This window comes from Oenanthe melanoleuca, chromosome 10 (genome assembly GCF_029582105.1).
Source record: "Oenanthe melanoleuca isolate GR-GAL-2019-014 chromosome 10, OMel1.0, whole genome shotgun sequence".
NCBI lineage: Eukaryota > Metazoa > Chordata > Aves > Passeriformes > Muscicapidae > Oenanthe > Oenanthe melanoleuca.
The window spans coordinates 16,670,266-16,693,181 of record NC_079344.1 but is presented as its reverse complement, the minus strand read 5'-3'; the positions used below and the strand labels follow the sequence as shown (position 1 = coordinate 16,693,181).

At 42.2% G+C, this 22,916-nt stretch overlaps 1 protein-coding gene across 8 annotated transcripts in view; it reads left to right on the top strand.

Annotated features, from left to right (window-relative positions):
- Positions 1 to 22,916, top strand: part of MYO9A (myosin IXA) — a 164,929-nt gene that overhangs the window by 22,500 nt on the left and 119,513 nt on the right. For all 8 annotated transcript variants that reach the window (XM_056499559.1, XM_056499556.1, XM_056499561.1 and 5 more), the window contains exon 2: positions 8,480 to 9,401. In XM_056499559.1, coding sequence (XP_056355534.1) covers positions 8,559 to 9,401 — 843 coding nt within the window. In that variant the 5' untranslated portion in view covers positions 8,480 to 8,558. The remainder of the gene's footprint in view (positions 1 to 8,479; positions 9,402 to 22,916) is intronic.

The following is a 22,916-nucleotide window of genomic DNA, read 5'->3' as shown; positions in this document are numbered from 1 at the left end:
GCTCCTGCTGCTGAGGGCTGACCTTCATTCAATGCAGAGAAGATGATTCTCTGTGGGGAAATGATTTCATTGCCCATGGAAAACGGGAAGGAGGTGCAAGGAAGGATGAGAGGCAGCCAAAGGGTGAAGTTAGTTGAGGGTTGCCTTCGTTTAAGGAGGATTTCAAAGAATAAGGATGGGCTGGAGTGGAAGCTTTAGTTATTTTGTTGGGAAAATTCAGACTTGTAGCAGAAGAAACCAGCAGCTGCAGGGGCACATGGCACTGTAAGATTATGGACACCCAAAAATAACTTTATTCCTATTTAGATGCTTGAGTAAAGCTGGACTGTAGCTTTAAGAAGTAGGTGACCAAGCTAAAAAATTGGAGAATCAGCCTTTTAAACTCTTGTTCATTAACAGATATGTTCTACCTAAAATGGGAAAAAATGGGATTTGTCTGCTGCCCAGCCAGAGTTAACTTGTATGGTTCATTTTGATCTTGAACAGTAAATGTCCTCTCAGGAGGAAAGCTGGAATCTTCTTGGCAGAAGAGAAAGCCTGTGGGCTTGTGTTGGTTGGTTGCAGGTAATAATTCTTGTGAAATGCAATAAAATTGTGTAGGGAACACTGGAAAATTTTATTTGAAATGGACTGTTTGCCAAAAAGGGTTTTCTGTGAGAAGGCTTTAAAACCATCCCTTCCTCACTATCAGTCATGGTCCATAATCCTCCATAAAATGAGGGAAGGGAGAACATCAGTAACCACATTATTATATCTTCTCCTGGCACTATTGCACTTACATTTGACTTTATTCCTAAGCAGAATTATCTTCTCCATAATAACTTCAAAGCTTCTAACACTACAGGAAAAACATCTGAAGTTATTAATTATTATTTGACCAAGTATTCAAAAATAACATGGTGACATTCAAATATGTAAATTGTCTCTAATTTTATATTTTTAGGGAAATGCAGTGTAGGTGTTGTCACTTCCATAGTGATTTAATGTTTATTTTCCTGTGTTCGTGGACTCCACAATAAGCAAGGCTGAGGTGTCCATGTTTGTCTTGGCTTGTGCTGGAAGTGGGTTGGGTTTCCCAAGGACAGGGAATGTTGAGGAAGGATCTATGCTGAGGATATCTAGGAGGACATGATTCTTTAACCCAACAAAATCCTTTGGCATGGATCTATATACTGATATTTATCAGTATATTGATACATGTAGTTGACATAGATCAATATATATTTATATGGCAATATTCAAAATACTCTGCCATCTCATCATAAAGGTGAGAAATAATTTCTTTGTGATATAATAGAATTTTTTTTAAATTTATTTCTGTTATCTTTGGAAACTTCCTAATGCAGCATTTCAGTGATATTTAGTTGCCAACACAATGTATTTGTGCAATTCTTTGTGCTTCTGTAAATCCTTCTGCCTTTTGCTCAGCTGTAATCTCAAGTGTGGTGCTTGATGGAGATGGAAGTGGTCCTGGAGTGCCTCCACATCCTTCATGGAGCTTCCTTTTCAGCAGGACAATCCTCAGGCTGCTCCACCACCTGCAGCACAGCATTAGGAGGAGAAGGATCCCTTGATTTCCCAGCTTTTGTTCTCTGAGGCTCTTGAGCTCCTCTAGGATAGAAGCACCTTGTCCTTAATTCTGGTGTAATTCAGAGTTCTCAAAAGGTATTTTCTGCAGCTATTTTGGGGCTGGAAGATGCTCCTAAGTGTGAATTCCTTTAGTCCTTGGCAGCATCACTTCCACTTCATATACTCCATTTTTAACAGCTTCAAAAATGTTTTTAATGTAAGTGCTGCTGGTGTTCAGGCTCTATATGTGAAATTTTAGCTGTGAACTAAAATATAAGTAGAGCTAAAAGGGAATTCCTGAGTCCATTGACAGTTTCTGCAGCCATCTCTGTGCTTGCTGGCTCTGCTCTGTGCCTGCATCTGTGTGGGACTTGACAGTGATCTGGGTGTTTGGGATAGCAACTCCAGATTTGTTTCCAGTTGGATTTTCAGAGGCTGAACTGCTCTGTGTCCACCTGTGAGGAGCAGATCCAACCAGTCAGATTGGAAAATCTGATATTTTGGCTGTTCATGTGAATAGAATTGCTGTGTTGGTGAGGGATGCTGTGTCTGAATATGTTGCTGGAGCCTGGAGTTGATCCTGGAAAACCTGAAGGGGCTGTAAATGTAATTCTATCAGTTTTATAAAAGACTGATTTTTCTTGGTGTTTGGAACAGGGTTGTCCCACCCCTGGCCACTAACTACTTCCTTAGTCATTAGAAGCAGCAAAACATGTTGTAGCAAGGATTTGTTTCTCTGCAGGACTCAAAATACTCAGGATACACCAGGCTCTTCCTTAGCCTCTGCCTTTTTGTTAATCCTTGTCATCCACTGACAGTTCTCATTAGTCATATAGGGAATATGGGAGCAGCAAATTAAGTTACACAGGTGCTACCATTGCAGCCTGAGAGAGGATCCAGCAATTCCTTTTGTTTCTTTAAGTTTTATTTTTTTATTATTACTATTTTGTTCGTTTCTGGCAAAAAAAAAAAAAAAAAAAAAAAAAGCCAAGGGAGCAGCTGGAGGATCCCATTCTCTGTGTAGGGGCATGTTTTGGGAAAACAGAAGTCAAGATTCAGTGACTCAAATCTGCAGCTCAAGAAAGAGGAACAATCCAGGGCAGGATTTTCTTTGCAGCATTTATTTGGGTTTCCCAGCATCATGCAGAGATGCTGTGATGGAAGGGAAGATGGAAGTCACTTCTCCCATTCAGCTGCCTCAGTCAAGACCTCACCAAACTTTCTTGTAGTTCCTTTATTTAATTTTAATTTCTTTAGCACCACTGATGATGGATCTGTGCCTTTGGGAGCATTTCCAGCTGGTGAGGCAGGAATCATGCCAGCAGGAGCTTTGTTCACTGCATAGCCCAGGTTAATTCCTTGGATGCTGATTCATTCCCTGCACAAAAAGTGCTTGCTGATGTTTTTCATGTCCTAATTCAGTTCCTCCTTCTTCAGAAACATTTGTAACATTTTAGCAGTAACTAGTTTCACAACAACTTTTCTTGTAATTTTTTTTAGTTGTTGTTTTGGGTTTTATGGAGTTTTTTTGTTTGTTTTTGGTTTGGTTTTTTGTGGTTTGTTGGTTGGTTGGTTGTTTTTCTTTCTTCCCATTTTCATTTTGTCTCAGCTGAAAGGTCTGGTAGAAGCTGAGTGATTTCCACAGGAGATGCATCAGCAAGGGTGTGATGGATAGTAACATCCTCACACACTCCCAGTTTCTAAAAGAAGAGGAACTACTGAGTGATTGTCATACCACAGGGAAATACCAAAACCTCAAGACAAAGTGATTCCAGGCTCTGGAAGGGATTATTGTCCACTGAGGCACTTTATGTATCCATGGACTTTGTAATATCAGTGTCTGATTAAAGTATGGGGGAGCCAAGCCCATCTCTGAAAGAGAGGAGGAAACACCTCTGGTGTCCAGCAAGGACTCCCAGGTGCCAAACTGAAACTCAAGTGTCATCCTCCACTATAGGAGTGAACAGACAAGGAGGTGACAGAGTTGCTTAAAGTGCTGAATAAAACTGAAAGACACGGGGAAAACCAGTGTAATATGACTTTTATCAAAATTTTCAGGCCATAAAAGAAGCTGTTGAGATCAGGAGCAATTTAGAGAACAGTTGCAACCTATTTTAGTTCCAGTGTGGGCAACTGTGGGCCCTTGGGAATGATTTACATAGGGTGAGCTGTGTCACTGCTGCTTTTGTGCTCTGGGAATCCCCCTTGGAGGCTGAGTAGGCATCTTTGGCTGTATAGACATCTTTACTTCCAGAAATATGCCCTTCTGCTTGAGGCAGAATGGTTGACACTGGCACCCCTTTTATTATGGTTCTTGATAATAACAGCCAAACCCCAGTTTACAAATCTCACTTGGATCAGGGACATCGAGGAGGATTAACTCAAAATCACTTGGGTTTGTAGGAAGGGAAAGGACACCAAATTTTTAGGTTCACTCACATTTGCCTTGAACTCTGAGCAAGACAAAGCAGGTTTAGCAAAGGAGAAGAATTTCTTTCTTTCAAAGGAATTGGGACCAAATGGAAAATTTTAAGAATCCCCCAAAACAGTCAGAGGTGTCATTGGGATGTTGCTGCCATTGCCTGTGTGTCCAGTGTTGGTGCCTGTGGGGTTCTGTTTTGGCTCAGTGCAAGGTCCAGCAGGGCTCTGTGTTGCTGCAAAGCTTCTGGGAACTTGTCTTCACTTCTGCTTTCATTTTCTGTTCTAATTTGTCTCACTGTTTTGGCATCTTGCTTAGGTGCCTCAGTCCAAATAAACTGCTCTGAAATTCAGCCAAAAGACCTTTCTTCTGTATGTAGACAATCCTGGAGTACTAATGGGTATTTTTCCCCCCATCCAAGCTTATCATCCTTTATGAAGTAAATCTGAATTGTGATTACAAATCAAGTTGAAGACATACCTGCTCATTGCAGGAGGATTGGACTAGGTGACCTTTAAAGGTCTCTTCTAAAACAAACCATTCTAAGATCTCTGTAATGCTTCCAAATGTCACTTTTCCTTGATAGAACCAATACCTGGGTGCATAAATCTGTGTCTTGTGTGCCACCACCGCCTGCACTTGCACATGAGGCCCTTTGAGAGGGGCTCACATAGGTAATTAAGTGACAATAATTATGTTTCTCTCCCATCAGCAAACAGTGGGAAGAGAAAAATACAGTGAGCTTGGAAAATGAAGATGATAAAAGGAGAGGGTTAAGTGTTATGTAGATTCTGCAAGGAACTGACATGTGAAACTGTGCAATGATAACCAAGATGTTCAGCTTCCACTTGGGTATTCCTCCTGTGTGTAGCTAGCACAGATGTGTCAATCTGGTGTCAATTTTGATGTCACCAAGGTGTTATTTTGGGTACCAGCAACACGAGCCTGTTGGCTGCTGCAGGGAAACATCCAGAGAGCTCTTGTGCCCATAGATTCAGATTAAACAGTGAAGTGTGTTTAGACTGGCAGCTTCTTCATCAGATTTTAGAAGTTTATCTATACCAGAAATTACTGCCCTGCACAGTGAGTGTTGGGGGGTGCCAGTGGATGGATAAATCCAGGCTGTACTGAGGACTGGGAAAGGGGAGAAAATTTCCCTGTTTCTGTAGTCCCTTGCCAGATTAGGGGATGTTATAATAAACTCAGTGAACTTTGCTTCCAGAATTGCCCCTTTAGCAGCCTCAATGCTGACACTGATCCCTGTTTTTTCCAAATCATTCGGTATTTGGCAAACTCTGCACATGATTTCAGGCTTTAGCTGTCACAGATTATTTATGCCGGGTTCAGATGCTTCCAGTGGACAGTTTGTTTTGGATTTTTGCCACGTGCTGCTAACGTCCCTGAAAATGAACATGTTGAGGTTGGTCTTTTTGAATGTGTATTAAGCTGTGATCATATAGCAAAAGATCACACAGAATGTAGAAATCAACCAGTATTTACATTTTTAATGTCTGCACAAAGCCTAATTGACAAGCTAAGTTTTAGCCTTTTTCTGTCAACCTGTTAATAATCAGATGATAATTGTCAGTTTTATCAGGACCCTCTGAACCTTCCCCTTGGAAATAGTAATTGATTTTGTTATGTAGGAGAACCCAAGTAATATAATGAATTTGTAACCATGTTTGGAGATTGTGCTTTTTTATGTTGGAAATAAAATTATGTTTGTGTAGTAAAATCGAGCAAAGTCAACGTTCAGGATTAATTTGAGAAGAATCTTCATTCAAACATAGAAAATGTAAAAGGATATAGAAAATATTAGGCTGAAAGTATATGGTCAGAGGACTGAAGGCCCTCTGCTCTGGAGCCAGGCTGGGAGAGCTGGGGGTGCTCACCTGGAGAAGAAAAGGCTCCAGGGAGAGCTCAGAGCCCCTGCCAGTGCCTAAAGGGGCTGCTGGGGAGGGACTGGGGACAAGAGGACAAGGGGAAATGGCTTCCCATTGCCAGAGGGCAGGGTTAGATGGCATACTGGGAATGAATTCCTGGCTGGGAGGGTGGTGAGGCCCTGGCACAGATTGTCCAGGGCAGCTGTGGCTGCCCCTGGATCCTTGGAAGTGTTCCAGGCCAGGTTGGATGGGCACCCTGGTCTAGTGGAAGGTTTCCCAGCCCATGGTGGGGTGGAATGAGATGAGCTCTAAAACCTCTTCCAATTCACACCATTCCATGATTCTGTGTTGACTTAAAATGCCATAAATGTTTCCTTTCATAGGCATGCAGAGTCCATGAATATTAATTGTTCAAGTCATATAATAGCGATACAACAGCCTGCTGGAATGGTGCTGTTAGGAGAACCTTTCTGCCTGGCATTTGCCAATTACCTTGGGATGGGTATTTCATTGCGTTATTTTCTCCAAAATGCTTTGGAAAAGCTGACTGCATGCACAAGGTGTGTTGCATGCTGAGCCAGGGCCAGGCTCATGTGCAGCAGGGCATGGGACACCACAACCAATTAACTTCATTAACATTGCTTTGACCTCCCTCAACACTCTGAGCCATGTTTGGGATTGTTACCAGTAAACCCTGTGGAACCCCTGGGATTTACAAGGCTTGATTTAACACCCCTTTACTTTCTGATCTCAGAAACTTCTGGTTTTTGAGTGGTTTTGTGGGGAGGACTTGGCTCTTCTACATCCCTAGAGTTGTTGAGGCTTTTAGCATCTCCATAGGGCTTACACTTGGCTTGCAGCCCTGATGGATTCAAGTTGTTTGGATGCAGGAGGCACAGGTGTTTGTTGTTACCAATTCCATGCAGAATGAACATCTCTGGAGATGTTTGAGTGGGTGGGGTTGAGTGGCCTAGTGCTTTATAGTGTATTTATTTATTGAGTGTGCAAGAGGGAGGAGGCAAAGTCAGTTTGCTCAAGGTAGCCAACTTAAAGTCCTGTTTGCACTTCTCACGTGAGTCAGCAGTATTGGGTATGCTCTGATAATGTCAATAAAAATAGCCTGAGCTTTGAAGTAAAATCTGGGTGAGGAATTATCAAGCTTAGGTAGAGTGGGGGGTTTGCTCCCCCCTTCTTGATGAAAGGCTGGTGCTGGAGTTGCAGAGCTACACAAAGCAAGCCCAGCCCAGCACTTCCCTGACATCATCCCTGTTGCGTCTGTGCCTGTAGTAAAGCCATAGGAAAGCATCTGGAATGCTTCCCAGTGTATGATGTATGTCCTGCTACCAAGCAATGCACCATGAATCCCTGCCAGATGGATTTCACTGGGACAGATTAATTTCTGTGCTTTGAAGTGCACGTGGCTGGAGATAATATACTCAATGAAATATTGGAGCAAGAAACAATACAGCATGAAATAGTGCTGTTCATTTCAGGGCCTCAGAAATGAAACAATTCTCCAAATCCCAGCCTTGGAGTGGCTGAAGATGAGGGTGGCTGTACTTGGACTGAAGGTCCTGGATCTGGAAATTTGGGGGAGACTGCAGGAACAGGGTGACCAGTGAAATGCTTTCCCTGAATACTCTTCTGAAGTTCCCTAAACCTATTGTGGGTTTTGACTTCATGTTTTTTGGGCCTTCTTGAGCATTTTGTTGATGCCATGAGGGAACTGTCATAGTTGTGAGGTCTCAGTGGGGCTCAAAAAAAGCTCAGTGTTACAAATAACGTTAGGATGGGCATTATGTAAACTTGAACCTGTATAAAGTGTCACTGTCACCTGATTGCCCAGGTCCTGGTTCTGAGGGTCCTGCTTTTCTCCTTATTTCACTTTTGTCGTTCTATTGGAGTAACTCTTAACATCTTCCAGGGCAGTTTGGAGTTTGTTTGAACTGGTGGAGAACTGGGGCCCTATAAGTCTGTATTTGCTTTTATTTGGGTCTGCTGGTGGTGTGTTATCTTCTTGTGGTGGTTAAGTTTGAGAAATCAGCTGCACGTTTGATGTTTCAGTGCCAGAGATATGGGTTTGTTTGGTTTTAAGCAGTACAAGAGAAATAAAAAGTGCAATGTACAAAGGAGTTGGTTGCAATAACTCATATCCATCTCTGAACATCTCTGAAAAAGGGTGCATTGGTAGTGGAAAAAGTGCTGCTGATTAAATCATTATGGGTTCAGAATCTTCTGGACAGGAAGGAAAGGAGTTTATTTTCTCTTCACTGGCACAGGACAAAAAATGAAAAAATGTATCTGTGGCCAGGTGTGCAAAGGAAGGTGATTTTGGTTTAGCAGCTAAAATTTGTGGGTGCTGAGTACCACACACCCATGAGATTGATTCAGGTGATTGTCTGGTGTGTTGCTCACAAAATTTTCATGGAAAATCAGAGGGTGTTTCTGATACCTCAGACTGGGGCAAAAAGCTTGAGGTACTGTGGGATTTCCATCTGAGCAGGGGGAGCCTGTGTTGTGTGTGTAGTGTTTGAGTGTTGAATACCTTTGTCTGCGACACCTTTGGGGTATTCGTCAGATAACCTGGTTTTATTTTGGTTTTTTCCAGCCTTGCTAACGTGATGACCTGACAAGATACAGCACAGTCCTGACTATGCAGCACAGGGACTGATGGGAAAGGATCCAATATGAGTGTAAATGATGTCGGAGGCAGACGACGCTTCGAGGATAGCGAGTACACGCTGCACATCTACCCGGGGAGCATCGCAGAGGGGACAATCTACTGCCCCATCACTGCCAGAAAAACCTCCACAGCTGCCGAGGTGATCGACTCGCTCATCAACAAACTCCAGCTGGACAAAACAAAATGCTACGTGCTGGCCGAAGTGAAGGAGTTTGGAGGGGAGGAGTGGATCCTCAACCCCACGGACTGCCCGGCGCAGCGCATGATGCTGTGGCCGCGGCTGGCGCTGGAGAACCGCAGCAGCGGCGAGGACTATCGCTTCCTGCTGCGCGAGAAGAACCTGGACGGCTCCATCCACTACGGCAGCCTGCAGTCCTGGCTGCGCGTCACCGAGGAGCGCCGCAGGATGGTGGAGCGCGGCTTCCTCCCCCAGCCCCCGCAGAAGGACTACGATGACTTGTGCGGTCTGCCCGACCTGAACGAGAAAACGCTCCTGGAGAATCTCAGGAACCGCTTCAAGCAGGAAAAGATCTACACCTATGTTGGCAGCATCCTCATTGTTATTAATCCCTTCAAGTTCCTGCCTATTTATAACCCCAAGTATGTCAAGATGTACGATAACCATCAGCTGGGGAAGCTGGAGCCCCACATTTACGCTGTGGCAGATGTGGCTTACCATGCTATGCTGCAGAGGAAGAAGAACCAGTGCATCGTGATTTCAGGGGAGAGTGGCTCGGGAAAGACACAGAGCACCAACTTTCTGATTCATCACCTCACCGCCCTCAGCCAGAAGGGATTTGCCAGTGGAGTAGAACAGATTATTCTTGGAGCTGGCCCAGTGCTTGAGGTAAGATGGAAATGATAGTAGTGTAGAAATGTTTTAACAGTGAAAAAAACCCAAACCTGAGTAGCTGGGGTTTTACTGTGGCACTTACTCTGGGGTTATCTGCTAAATACTGACTGTAAAATGACAACAGGGTTACAATGAGAGAAGCTTGTGTTTCCACCTATAGAATCCTTCGTGCTTCCAAAAAAAAAAAGAGGATAAAAATAAAAGTACAGCAGATGGCTTGCTGCCAAGTTTGTTAATACTTTGTTTTCACTCAAATGTTTCTTAATCCTCTCCCTCTCCCTCTCCCTCTCCTCTCCTCCACATCAGACCAGGCTCCCATAGTTTGCAATTAATGGTGGTTACTGTGGTGACCCACGTTGGTGACCACATTAATTTCAGAAAACTGGTATGAACACTATTGCATTCCACCTCCAGGCCTGTTATTCCACCTGCAATCCCGTTATTTATTTGAAACACTTCCATGCTCTTTAGTTCTGGATACATTGCTTAATGTATTGTGTTGGACCAAGATAATTTTATAGTTCTCTTTAGCAGCATCAGAGAGAGCGTCTCTGTCTAGGTTAGATTTCCAGAGGTGGAGAAGAGAGATCTCCATGAAAGGGAAGGTAGAAGGAAGTTTGGGGAATTGCTTTTTTCTTAGATTCTTCTTTTCTCAGAAATGGGTTGTCTGCTTGCTTGGCTCTTGGATGGAGAGAGGCATCACAAGTGGTTTCCTGGGAATCCTGCTCTGGTGGTGTCCAGTTACTTCTTCTGGGGACCATTCACAGAATGGTTTAGGTAGAAGGGATCATCCCATCCACCCCCTGCCATGGGCAGCAACACCTTCCTCTATCCCAGGTTGCTCCAAGCCCCATCCAACTTGGCCTGAACATTTCCAGGAGTGGGGCTTGGAGCTTCTCTGGGCAGCCTGTGCCAGGGCCTCCCCACCATCCCAGAGAATAATTCTTCCCTAATTTTTAATATTCTTTTCCTTTTAAAATCACCTTTGTAGTTCCTCTCCTTGATTCTCTTTCCACTAGATGAGGTTGCTCAAAGCCCCAGTGCCTGGTGAGTTGTGTGTGTTGGGATGAGGTGGAGGGCAGGGATGCACTCCAGGCTTTTGTTTTCCTTTCACAAGATCTGCAGCTGTTTTAGAGGGGAAAAAAAATCCTGAATCATATCTGTTATATTTTTTTTTGCTGTTGGAACAGAAGTTTGCATTCCTTCACTCTGGCAGCTGGATGGCTGCTGTTGTGCTTTGTCTGCTTCTAGGCCTCTTAGAAAAAGTGGGGTAATCCAGAATTTCTTCTGCTCTGCCAGCACCAGTCCCAAATAGTCACAAATCAGGCAGCCTGAAAGATAAAGTGGCTATATTTCTGCTTTTCCTTCTCTTCCTAGAATTTCCAAAGAAAGGGATCTTCAGAGCAGAGCTTTGGGTTGCATTACTCTGCAAACCGTTTGCAGATTTGACCTTTTGAGTTGTGGTTGAAATAAATTGAATAAACTCTGGAAGTTTAGAAGCCAAACTTTTGGTGATTTTTTTTTTTTTTCTTCTTTTCCTTTGTTGTTTTCTTCTCAAGACACCTTCTGCATTCCCTTTGCATATTTAAGATCAGATTGTGTTCAGCTCAGGTTTGTCTTTCAGAGGCAGTGACACAGCTCTTTGTGCTGCAACTGCTGGTTTAGGCAGTGGAGCAACCAACAGCTCACTTGGACCCACTGATCTCTTTTTCAGCTTGAAAAGTGTCTCTGGCAGGACAAGTGCATGGAACCTCCTGTTCCTGGGAATGCCTTTGCTGTCATGCTCGCACAGCAGGAGCGGAAGTGGAGCAAAATTAAGATTTTTTTTTTTTTCTGTAGCTTCTCTGTTTTTCTAATTTATCTTTCTTGAACAGCTTCGGGCTATTGTTTGGGATTTTTATTTTTTTTGTTGCATGAGATTCCTGAGTCTTGTCCAAATTGGACTGTTGGGGACAGCTAGCAAGACAAGCTGTTACTGCCCTCTAAACACGGTGACGTCATTCACTAGTTGCACATAGTTTAAGGTGTGTACTGAGACCAGGCGTGTCCTTTTAAAGTGTATTTGATGTAAATCCTATGGATTTTCTTTTTCCTCTGCTGGGATTTAATAGGAAAGTCTTGTTGCAGTGGTGCTCCTTGGAATGGTTGCAATAGGCTCCTTTTGGTGATAATGATATTTTAAAGTATTTGCATGTTTATATATTATTTGTCATTAATGATATTCCTTAAAGAACATGCTATTTTTTGCAATAACAAGATTAATTTTTTTTTAAACATGTGATTTTCTTTATATTTTTCCTCAATTTCCCCTCATTTTCATATAAAGCACATTTTGCTCTATAAGAACTTGCTTCTTCAGCAGAGCTGAGTTTACGAAAACTTTGTACTCTGGCTCTCTTTAGTTTCAAGACTGAGCTTCTCCAAATCCATATTTTTGTATAGTTAATTGAGGAAGAGTTCCATTCTGTTTCTGATTGATTCCATACAGTACTTGAGGTGAAAACTTCTTCTCAGTTCAATGCTACATCAGGAGCCCAGAGTGCCACATATCAACAAGATATTGAGGGTCTGGAGCACCAGGAACAGCTGAAGGAGCTGGGGAGGCTCAGCCTGGAGAAAAGGAGGCTCAGAGGGCACCTTCTGGCTCTGCACAACTCCCTGACAGGAGGGGGCAGCCAGGTGGAGGTCAGGCTTTGCTCCCAGGGAAAAAGGGAGAGAACAAGAGGAAATGGCCTCAAGATGTGCCAAGGGAGCTTTAGGCTGGAAAATATTTTCACACTGGAAAAGATGTGCCTGCCCCATCCCTGGAAGCATTCAAGATTAGGTTGGAGAGGTTGCACAAGCAGATGTAGTGGAAGGTGTTCCTGCCTGGGGGAGGGTGTTGGATTAGATGACCTTTGAAGTTCTCTTCTAATCCAAATCATGCCATGATTCAATTTGTGCTCTACCTGGAGAACTGTGCTTTATCCCTGCAGGGATATTTTATCCCAGATCTAGGGAACTTGTTGATGTGAACTTGAAATGGTGTTTCAAAATCCTGTTTTCCCTTTAATTAAATTAGCTAGAAACATCTAGATGAACTTTATGTTGGAATCCCAGCTTGTTTTTATGGACTGTAACCCTTTGAGGTGGGATGTGATGGTACATGGCACAGCCTGTGAGCATTCCCCTCCATCCTCCTGAACCATGCTTCAGCTTTCTGTGGAGCTCTGAATGCAAGTTAATTTATTATATCTTGTTAATTTCTTTTTCAATTCTGCATAAAACTGCAAAAGTAGGAAATTCCTCCCTGGCTTAGGTATGCCCAAAGGTCCTCAGACAGTTATAGGATGAACCTTGGTCTAAAGGAGTTTGCACCAGAATATTTTACCATCAGTCCCTTTCTCAGCATCTCATTTGTCACAGGAGTACAGCCATTGCAGCTACACACAGCAGATGTGTTGTCTGAGCAGCTGTTTATTTGCCTTTTCAAGCATCCCAGTGGGAATCCCAGGAAAAAAAAAGGAAAAGAAAAGAAAAGCCAAGAGCTGTGTTCCTGGGAGAGGCCTCGGAGCTCAGGCAGTGGCCAAGGGGAGCTGCTGCTGCCCTTCACAGCTGATATGCATCTGCAGCCTCTCTGCCAGAAAAAAAAAGGGATTGATTGCTTTGGAAAGCACTGCAGAGAGCTTTCCTTAGACTTGGCCCTGCTGTTTGCATTCCCAATGGTGGTAGCTTGCACAGGAACCTTAGGAACAGCAGCTGGAGTTGCTTTTTGTTGTCTGCAGCAATATTGTGCAATGTGTGTGTTTTGCTTTTGTGGGTGAGGTCAGAGTTGCCACCTGAAGGCCTGGGAAGCTGAAAACCTTTATTTTGTCTTATTTCTTTAATCCTGATTATGGGGCTGTTAGAGAGAAATGCAAGCAGCATCTAGATGTTGAATGTTATTTTCCAGGAGTGTGCTTATGCACAGGATCCTCCTAGCTAAATTCAGCCATGGCAGCTGGAGCTGAGGCCCTGTGAGCTGTGAGCAGAATGGCTCCACACTGCTGGCATTGCAATGGATGCTGCTGAATGTTTCCAGAGCCAAACAAAGAGCCATTGAGTCGAGTTTAACACAATCAATTAACTAGAATGATCAGGCGTGTCCAGGACTTCCAGTAGGTTTGGATAACATGGGGTGGCCAAAGCTCCTTGTGCACATGGCCTCCACTGCTTTGCCTGTGTGTGCTAGAACTGGAGTTATCCCAGCTCCACTGGCAGATCTCACACTCTTCACCCCTGCACTGTGGAACAAGGATAAAGGGATACTTGATTTGTATAGGAATTAGGGTGCCATTATTTGCCTGTGAGAAACAACATTTGCAAACAAACCATATTCCTATTTTTACCTAGAACAATGCATGGGATGTAAACTTTGACTATATTCCCTTTTTCCCCTATTCTGGCTTGAAACAGTAGTAATGGGAAATAAAATTTAACTATACTTACATTTTTACCCCTGTACTTGGAACAGTATTAATGGGAGGTAACCAAATTCCATTAAAATGGATTTAACAAAAGAAATAGATTCTCTGATTCAGTTCATAATGTTCAGTTTCCAGTACACTGATTTTTAAGTAATTGGGTAGCTGATTTTAAGTAATTTTAAGTAAATAGTGTGGCTCTAAAAGTTTTATATCCAAAAAAATTTGATTTATATGAAGTGGAGGGGGAAGATTTGTTTTTCTGCTCATTATTCACTTTTGATCATTTTTAACCTGTCATAGGTGCAATTATCACCCCTCTGCCATCTGAGTTTGGGGTAGGTGTGAACACAGCAGCCAGGATTTTTTTCCCTCTGCATTCTTGCCTTCCCAGTGCCTGGAAAGGTTAGAGAGAGAGCAGCACATGGAGATTTATCCAGCTGATGCCTAATGTGGGAAGAATTTGTGCAGGCCTGACACAAAGGACTCCCACAGCAAGGCTCAGGCACCAACTGCTTTTCACCAGCACTTGCAAAATGTTGGGATTCTTCAGCTGGGGAGGTTTGACAGTTTCAGGCTCTGTATCAAATGGCATCTTTTTCATCCCTATTTCTGGCACTGAATTATTCAATATTTTCACTGCAGAGTCTTCTTGCCATATCCAGATGGGCTGTATCAGTGCCTGGGTTTAATATTGTTAATATTTTTCATTACATGCTATCTTCAACAAATATTTCATTATTGCAAAGTCCAGATTATTGCACTTGAATGACAAAAATTGTTGTTTCTGCCCTGAGATGACAGTAGGGAGATGGATTTGTTATTAAAGAGGTTTATATGAAGCTGCTCTTTCTCCACCCCTAAGAATTAGGAGCTATTTTGTTTCCAAGAGGGAAATGCCAAAAAAAACCCTGCCCTTGTTGGGTGGAGTGTTCACCTTGCAAGATACTCTGACTTTACAGACCTCTAGACAGCCAGACTTTATGGACCCCTAAGTATCAGGATCTCTGGCTATCCAGGTTCTATAAATATTTATGTGTCTACACAATATAACCCTGACTCTGACCCTGGCAGGGACCACGTGTTCATGCAAATCCAGATGATGCTCAGCATTATATGGTATTAGAGAACAATTTACTTTCTTAATACCATTTTTAAAATATCTTTCTCTGTCTTACTCCACCAGTGTGTCTGTTACTTGGGTTTGTATTCAGCTTTTTTGTAAAACTTGAGTATCAAGGTACATGTTTAACAAAACATGAAGGAAGCGCCCATTTTCTGACACTTTATTTTTAACTTTTTCTCTCTATTTATCAAATGGTGTAATTCTAATGTAGCATTTTGATAAATAATGTTTTCAATCAAAGATAATGCTGCTGCTGTTCAATAAGGCTTCCATGAAGACTTAATAACCAAGACAAGGACTTTTTATCCTTAATGTGCATAGTTAATACAGCACCATGTTTTTCTAGTCATGGAGTGAGAATTTAATGCCTTAGTAGGGATTTTGTTCCCTCCCCACCCCCTTCTCCCTGTCAAAATACAATTTTTTTTTTTGTTTTCAGGAGCATTTACTGAGACCCTTTTGACTTTTTTTGTGCCTGGGTAGCCTGTATTGGAATTGACACGCTGGGCTGGGTGCTGGGAGGATGCCAGGTGGATGCTGTGCTGCAGCCCTTGGTGGGGAATAGAAGAGCCTTGGAACAAGGAGCCTTTGTAGGACAGGGACTACACCTAGCTCTGGTGGTATCAGCTGGCAGTTTTGGGCTTTTTAATGGTTTCTGTTATCCCTGTGGCTTTTCTGGGCCCAGAATGTGAATGCTATCCCCTAAACATCTCTGTGAGAGCATTTGGGTTTGCTGCCCCAGGAGCAAATCCTTCTCCTGACTGCTCAATGACCTCCTGGGCTCAGAAATTGTATCCCAAGGGAGCAGATACAATTTTCTGACTCAGTCCTCCTTGTCTACAAGAGAGAGAGGTTCCCCCTTCTTATTTATAGGGCAGGAATTGTTATTTTTGACAAGACGTTGTTGTCACTTATTTTATGGGGTGAGGAGGCAGTTTGGTTGGTTATGGAAGGGACCACAGTGGTCACCTGTCCCAACTCCCTGCTCAGGCACAGGATTGTATCCAGACAGCTCTGAAATATCTCCAGTGAAGGAGACTCCCCAGCCTCTCTGGACAATCTGTTCCAGTGCCTCAGTGGCTTTGCCAAATCCAAGAGGAATCAGTTAAAAGAAGTAAAGCACTTCAGGGAGGCAGAGGCAGGGAGCTGCTCCTGTCTGCTGTTTAAGGCTAAATATTAGGTGGAGGTTAAGTTAAAGCTCAGTGGAGGGCGGTGCAACAATCCTCTCCCAACCCCACGTTGCACAAGTCTCACAGGAGCTGATGGCAGCAATTCAGGGTAGGCAAATAAAATCATTGTTTGCCGTGTTTGCGGAAGGGATCTGCCTTAACGGCAGCAGCAGATTGCAGTCCCTTCTATTCCCTTAATTAAGATGGATGAGGGATAAACGTTGTGCCAGACAGTTGAGCCTTTGGCTTTGTCACTGTGATTGGGGATTTGGACTTCTCTGGGCAGAGGCTGTGATAGGGAAGATGAAAGGACAAGCAGAATCTCACGAGTTTAAAACAGCAGGAACCTTTCGTAGATCATTTATTTTTAACATCTAAAGTACAAAAAACAAATGATGTCCATTTTGCATCAGTAAGTTAACAAAGCTCTCTCTCCTTGGTGTCCCACCATTGCTCCCTGCTCCTGGGAAGCCTTGAGCTGAGGGCAAGCACCTTCTGTTATGGAGTGAAGAGCCATGGAGAGCGAGGTTTTCCTCCTGTCCAATAAGGATCTCTGCTCTGCAACAGATGAAGGCTTCACATCATCCTCATCCCAGTCCTGGGAGGACATGAGGCAGGGCAGGATGAGATTTGTCTGCCAGACCCACCACTTGCAGCCAACTGTAGTTCAGGGATCTCCTAAATTGGCACAATCTTCATCTAATAAGTCTGAATGGGTGTTTTTGGGGTCAGCTTCACTACCAATGGCCATAAGGAAAACCCGAATAGAGGAAAAGATGTTGCAGTATTGTTTAAGAGTCAAAGTAATTAAAAATTCAGCATAGCACAAGGCAAATCAGGTTTGTTGGCAGTTATGAAAAACATTATTTATAGTTACAGAATAGATATATGTATATATATTTAAAAAAAGGAAAAGTTGAGCAATTTTTGCCCATAATGTAATTCTTTAAAAAAAATCTAAATTTTTTAATCAGTTCTCCAGATCCACACTATCCTTATTCAAAAGGAGGAAATAAGAGCAAAAGAACGTGATTCCTGTACACTGACTTTGTGGTAGAGACCAAAGATTTACTGATTGTCCCAAAATGGGCAGATTTACTTAAGGTTTTTAACTGGGAGAAAAATCTTGGCCAAAGATCTCTCTGAAGAATAGCAAAGGAGAAGGAAAGCAGCTGGGTAAAAATGTTCACGTCCAACATAAGGATAAAATAAACTTAATTGGCTTTATCACTGAGGAAATAATTTTTTTTTTGAGAAACAACAGGTTTGAGGAGCAAAGTTTTGATTTGGTGGATTGGCTGGGAGCTGTCCCCCAAATATTTGTTGCTTGACTGCTTTCCAAAGCAGAGCAGATCCAGACTTCAGCAAAGCATCTGACATGCTTGGAGAAGAAATAGAAAAGAAGTAAATGAAGAAACAAAAAAAAAAAAAAAAAAAAAGAGACAAAGCAGATTTCATAACACAAAATCCTTTTTTGTCAGGTTCAGTTGAGGGGTTTCTTCCTATAGCTACAAACTGAATTATCCTTTAATTAAGGAGATTTGGAAAATAGTCCTGGAGAGTAGAAAATGCAATATTTTTTGTTTTTCAGCAAATACAGGTAGAGTGGTTTCCATCTGATGGAGATAGGGAAGATTTGGTGTTGTCTCCTTAAAACAACCTTCTCTACAAGGCTCATATCCACTTCTTCATTGAAAGAGAACTTTGCAGATTTTGGAAATACACTTTTCTGGTTTAGTTTAAGGCTCTGCAAAATGTGGAGCTGGAAACATCGGAGTTTGTCTTTATCTCCAAGGCTACGGCCGAGGAGCTGGCGATGCTCAGAGGAATGTGTTTGAATTATTAGGCTGAACTCTGCATTTCTGGGCCAGAGTGTTCCTGCTATTTGGAGGCCTCTGGGATAGAGGTAACCTTGCCAGCAGGTCATAAATTTGAGCCAGGCTTTTTTACCTTAGTCAGGAAATTCATGCTGGAGCTTTCCTTAAGCCAGGATTCGCAGTGATCTAATCCCAGCCCGCTGCCAAACCTGACCTGGGAGTTGTTTTCTGGCATTTCACTGCTGTCCCTTTGTTCTGTCCATCGCGTTCCAGATCGCTCCATTTCCCCCGCTCCGCGCTTTTCAGCGGGGCTGTCCATCAGGGCTGGATGAATGCACACAGTCAGCCTGCAAAAGCATCACTGCTCGTTGTGGGTGATGGCCAGCACCAGGATGGGCAAGTTATAATGAGCAGTTCATTTTAGTTTCTCCTAATAAGCGCTAGAGGAAAACCTCTGATGGGGTTTTGGAAGTTTTGGGGCACTTCGTACACAAGCAACTAGAAATCTGCATTGCAGGTGTCATATCAAAATAAAAATATCAACAACTCATATCATATGTTAATATGTCCTATAGTAATAATAAAAAATATTAGTATCTCCTATGATACTGATATATGTGTTAATGATATGAATGCACACACATCTGCATTGCAGGTGTCATATCAAAATCAAATCAACAACTCATATAATAACATATGTTAATACCTCCTATAGTAATAATAAAAAAATACATTGGGTCTCCTATGATACTGATATATGTATCAATTACATGAATACACACACAAATCTGAATTGCAGGTGACTCAAAGCAGTCCAAATTTATATAATATGTCTGTAATAATGTTGCTATGTAATAGCAATATATCTATATACATATACACAAAAACAGAGCTGTATTGCTGGTGTCATAGGTTTTCATAATTACATACAATAACAACAACAATAAAAAAAACAATAGAAATAAAACCTATCAGATGTAATACAGAATCCCCAAACAATTACTCAGGAAAAACCTCTCTGCATTCTCTGGGTCGTGGCTTGATGTGAATGTAAAAAGCTTTATTTTAACAGAATTCACAAGCTATAACACAGGTAAACTCTTTATGCTATGGAAAAGCACAGCTGTGATAGACAGTTAAAATATTTTTGAGAGTATTTAGCAATGGGAATTTGTCCAATATGTTAATTATTGCATCTATTAATGAAAGATGAGGTATGCTTTCTGCACGTTTGGTATGAGTGGAGATGCTGCTCCAGTACATGGCTATACCTCTGTGATGTGAAATTCATATGAATTAAGCCAGTTTTAAAGGAATTTCAGTGGATTCCTTGGAATAGCAGCTGCTCAACACTGGGATGCTGATGATGTGTAATTCCCAGTGGTGCTGTCAGTGTTGCTGGGTGGTGATTTTTGTGCAGCAAATCCAGCACAAGGTTTATTTCCCCCTTCTCTTTTCTTTCCTGCAAACTGAAGCTCAGAAAGACCTGCTCCCACCTCCTGTCCAGATTGACACCTCATGCTTGCTTTAAATCAGAATATTCTATTGCTAGACACGTTAGATTAAAATTAATAGTTAAAAAATAATATTGTGGAAAGCAAAAGAACTTCAAAGTCATTTCTGGCTTAGGAAATATGTCTGAAAATTCAGCACAGGGTCACCTGCCACCCATAATCCACCAATGCTTCCCATTTTTGCATCACATAGCTGCTGAAAATGATAAATAACCCAGTTCCTGCTCCTCCACTTGTGCTGCAAATCAGGGGAATGGGGATGCACCTTCAGTTTTGTGCAGTAAAACGTCCTAAATTGCTTTGTGTCCATGCACGCAAGTCCCTTGCCTTCTTGGATATTGTCAGTGTAATAAGTGGGCATCCAAGAGCTGTTAAACCTGGATTAATCCTGGTTTTGGGCTGCTCCAGGAGGGATTACAGAGCATAATATTGGCATTAAGGCAGGGAGATGGGAGCGAGGCTTTCCAAAGTGCTTACGCAGCAGAATGAAACGGCCGGCGCCTTTCGGCTCGCGTGCGTCCCTGGGCTGTGAGGGACGACCCAGGGCTTTCTAGAGTTACATCACAATTATAATATTTGTAATCACAGAGATGCAATAGAAATAACCTCCTGGCTGAAGGGAAGTATGTGGGTAATGAATGGGTGCGACCTGCCTGTTGCCGTCCTGGGTTTTCATGCTGGCTCACACAGCCCTTCCCGCTCTGCAACATCTGGTTTTCATCTGCTGCAGGAAAGCCAAATAATTTCAATGAAACTGGGAGAAAACATAATGCTTTTTAAAAAAAAAGACAACTATTGATGTTAGCCTGGTTTTCAGCTGGTGTTAATTAGATTTATCAGCAGGGTTTATCGACAGAGTGGACGCTCACTTGGATGCTTGAGTTAATGCATCATCCAACAGACAATGTGATTAACGAGGGCCAAGTGCCACGTTTTTCCTTGGAAGAGCTTGAAATGATAAATAATGTGAGTTGAGATGACTCTGATTTTTGGTGCATCCCCCAGGTGATGAATCAGCAGGGCACTGGGGCACAGAGGGGATTTTACTGATGGGAACAGTCTTGGTTTAGTGGGACTGGCCATGGTCGCTCTGGGAATAAGGATATGGCAATACCTGCATCATGTAGCCTACAACAAAAATGCATTCTCTAAATTGTCAAATATTAGATATATTGACAGAAAATAAATATATAAAAGGTGTACAAGATATATTAATAAAAAGATAACATGAGATATAAAAATATATAATAGGTATAACAGATACATGAGATATAGAAATACAAAATAAAAATTATTATTTTCTTTCCATTTGTCCCTCTAAATCAGAATAAGGTTGTCATTGAGATTCATTTTCAAGTTTAGACCAGTGTGGGCTGGCATCTGCTTAATCCCCATCACAGTAAAGCACCCCTGGACTAACTTTTCTAACTGCACTTTGTTGGTCACTGAGCTTTTCAAGACATCTATGAGTTCTCAGCAAATGGAGCATTTGTTCTGCTCTGTGCAGATTGACCCTGTTGGGCAGGGGTTACTTGAGGAATAGGCAGGCTTTTTATTCCATCTAGGCTGCAAAACTCCTGTGTGTTGTTAGATTGTCTCCCCTCAGTGGGTTTTTGGTGCTGGGAAAGCTTCATTAAGATTGAATTAGGAGTAAGCAAAATATTTCTGGTTTTCCGTGTTAATCGTGTCTGTTCAGCAACAGAAATGGAGCTGGGAGAAGCTTTTCAAATAAGTAGGATGTCTCCCCTCCTGGCTTAAGGCATGAGGATCTGTGAGAGCAAATACTGAAGGAGCCATAAGTCTGTATTTTGATTTAATGGTTGTAATTTTTAAATTGCTTTATAGTTATCATGTCATAAGATCTTAGCCACTAATTTTTCCAAAGAGTTTAATTAAATTTCAAGCTTTCAACTGGAAATTCAAAATAGAAAATAGGTTTGAACTTACTATTAAATTTTTTGCTTTGAGAAAAGTCACTATGTTTAATAAAACCATGGAATGGGCAGGGTTGGAAGGACTTTTATTTATTTGACTGGATTCAAACCATGGTTAATTCATCTTCACTCCTGATTGCCAGATCCACACTTCAGTTTCTTATGAGCCAAATTTCTCTGGACAAGGATGCAGTTGGAGCAGTGTACCTGCAATTGCTAAGAGTGTTTTCAGGAAAAATCATGGTTTTTATTTTTTTTGTCCCATCACATTCCTTGCCATGGAATCAACTCAGTTTAATTTTGTGCATCTTGCTGGGGGCTGGTGCCAGAGATGGGGTTAAGAGGATGCAGAAGGTGAACAGTTCAGTAAGTCAGGACTTAAATGTGTGGATAATTCATAGTGGATATTTCCTTCCCTCTTTCTACCTCTCACATGAGTTATCTTTGATGCATTTGTTTTCTGAAGTGGCAGTGGAAGGATTGCAAATGCAGTAGCAACCCCCAAACCGTATGTTTGTAGGCTAGGTCAGGGTCTTGATACAGTTGGGAATAGTGTCTCAGGGAACAGAAGAGTACAGGTGGGAATCTCTGAAGGTGATGTTGATTCTCAGCATCACTTACCATCAAATTAAGATTTTAGAGCTCCTTAGCACCAATTCTCTCCTTTTTTCCCCATTATTTCGTCCAGCCCCTGATACTGTGGGATTATTTTTCTGTGCCTTGTTTCAATCCCCACCTGGGTTTTAATTATTAGAGTGACTTTAGCATGGGCAGCTGGTGAATTATCAGCAGCTCCCCTATCCTGGATGCCATCCAAGGGGGGAGACAGGGAAGAAGGAGCAGAAAGAAGAGAGATGGGCAGGGAAAGGCCTCGCTCTCGGATGCCGGAGGCTGGGTGAGCGAAGCCTTCCTGCTGAAATCCGGCCAGCATGAGGTAGGACAATCGTGCTGCTGTTCTCCTTGGGAGTTATAAACAAGAGGATGAGGCTCACCAAGAGAAAGAAAGGTTTATTTCTGTGGTTTTCCTTTCTGTCAGTGTTTTAGTTTCCTTTTCCACCCTCCTCCTGAACTGCAGGCAGGTCTATTTAGCGAAGAAATGCTGTTTTGACATGAGTTTAATTTTTTAATGTAGTATTTTACTTGCTGATTAAGGTTAATAAAGAAATACATTTAATATTCTCTTGAAAGATGCAAACAAATCCCTCCTTAGTTAGCTCTGATGGTGTTTTTGTTGGAGTTTATAAAGCTGCTTTGAGGGAGCCAGCAGGAGCAGCATCCTCATCTTCCCCAGCTGGGATAAACAAATGCAATCCAGTGATTCCTGTTACATCCCACATGCATTTTTTACTGCAAAAAGGAAAGAAATAGTAATAAAGAAGGTTGAAATAATAATAAATTCACATCCCAAACGCAACAAGAGTGGTTGAGCTCCTTATTTTTCAGGATAATGATGTGAATGATGTGTGTGTTGTTACTTAAGGGAGGGATCTTTTAGCTCAGCACCCAT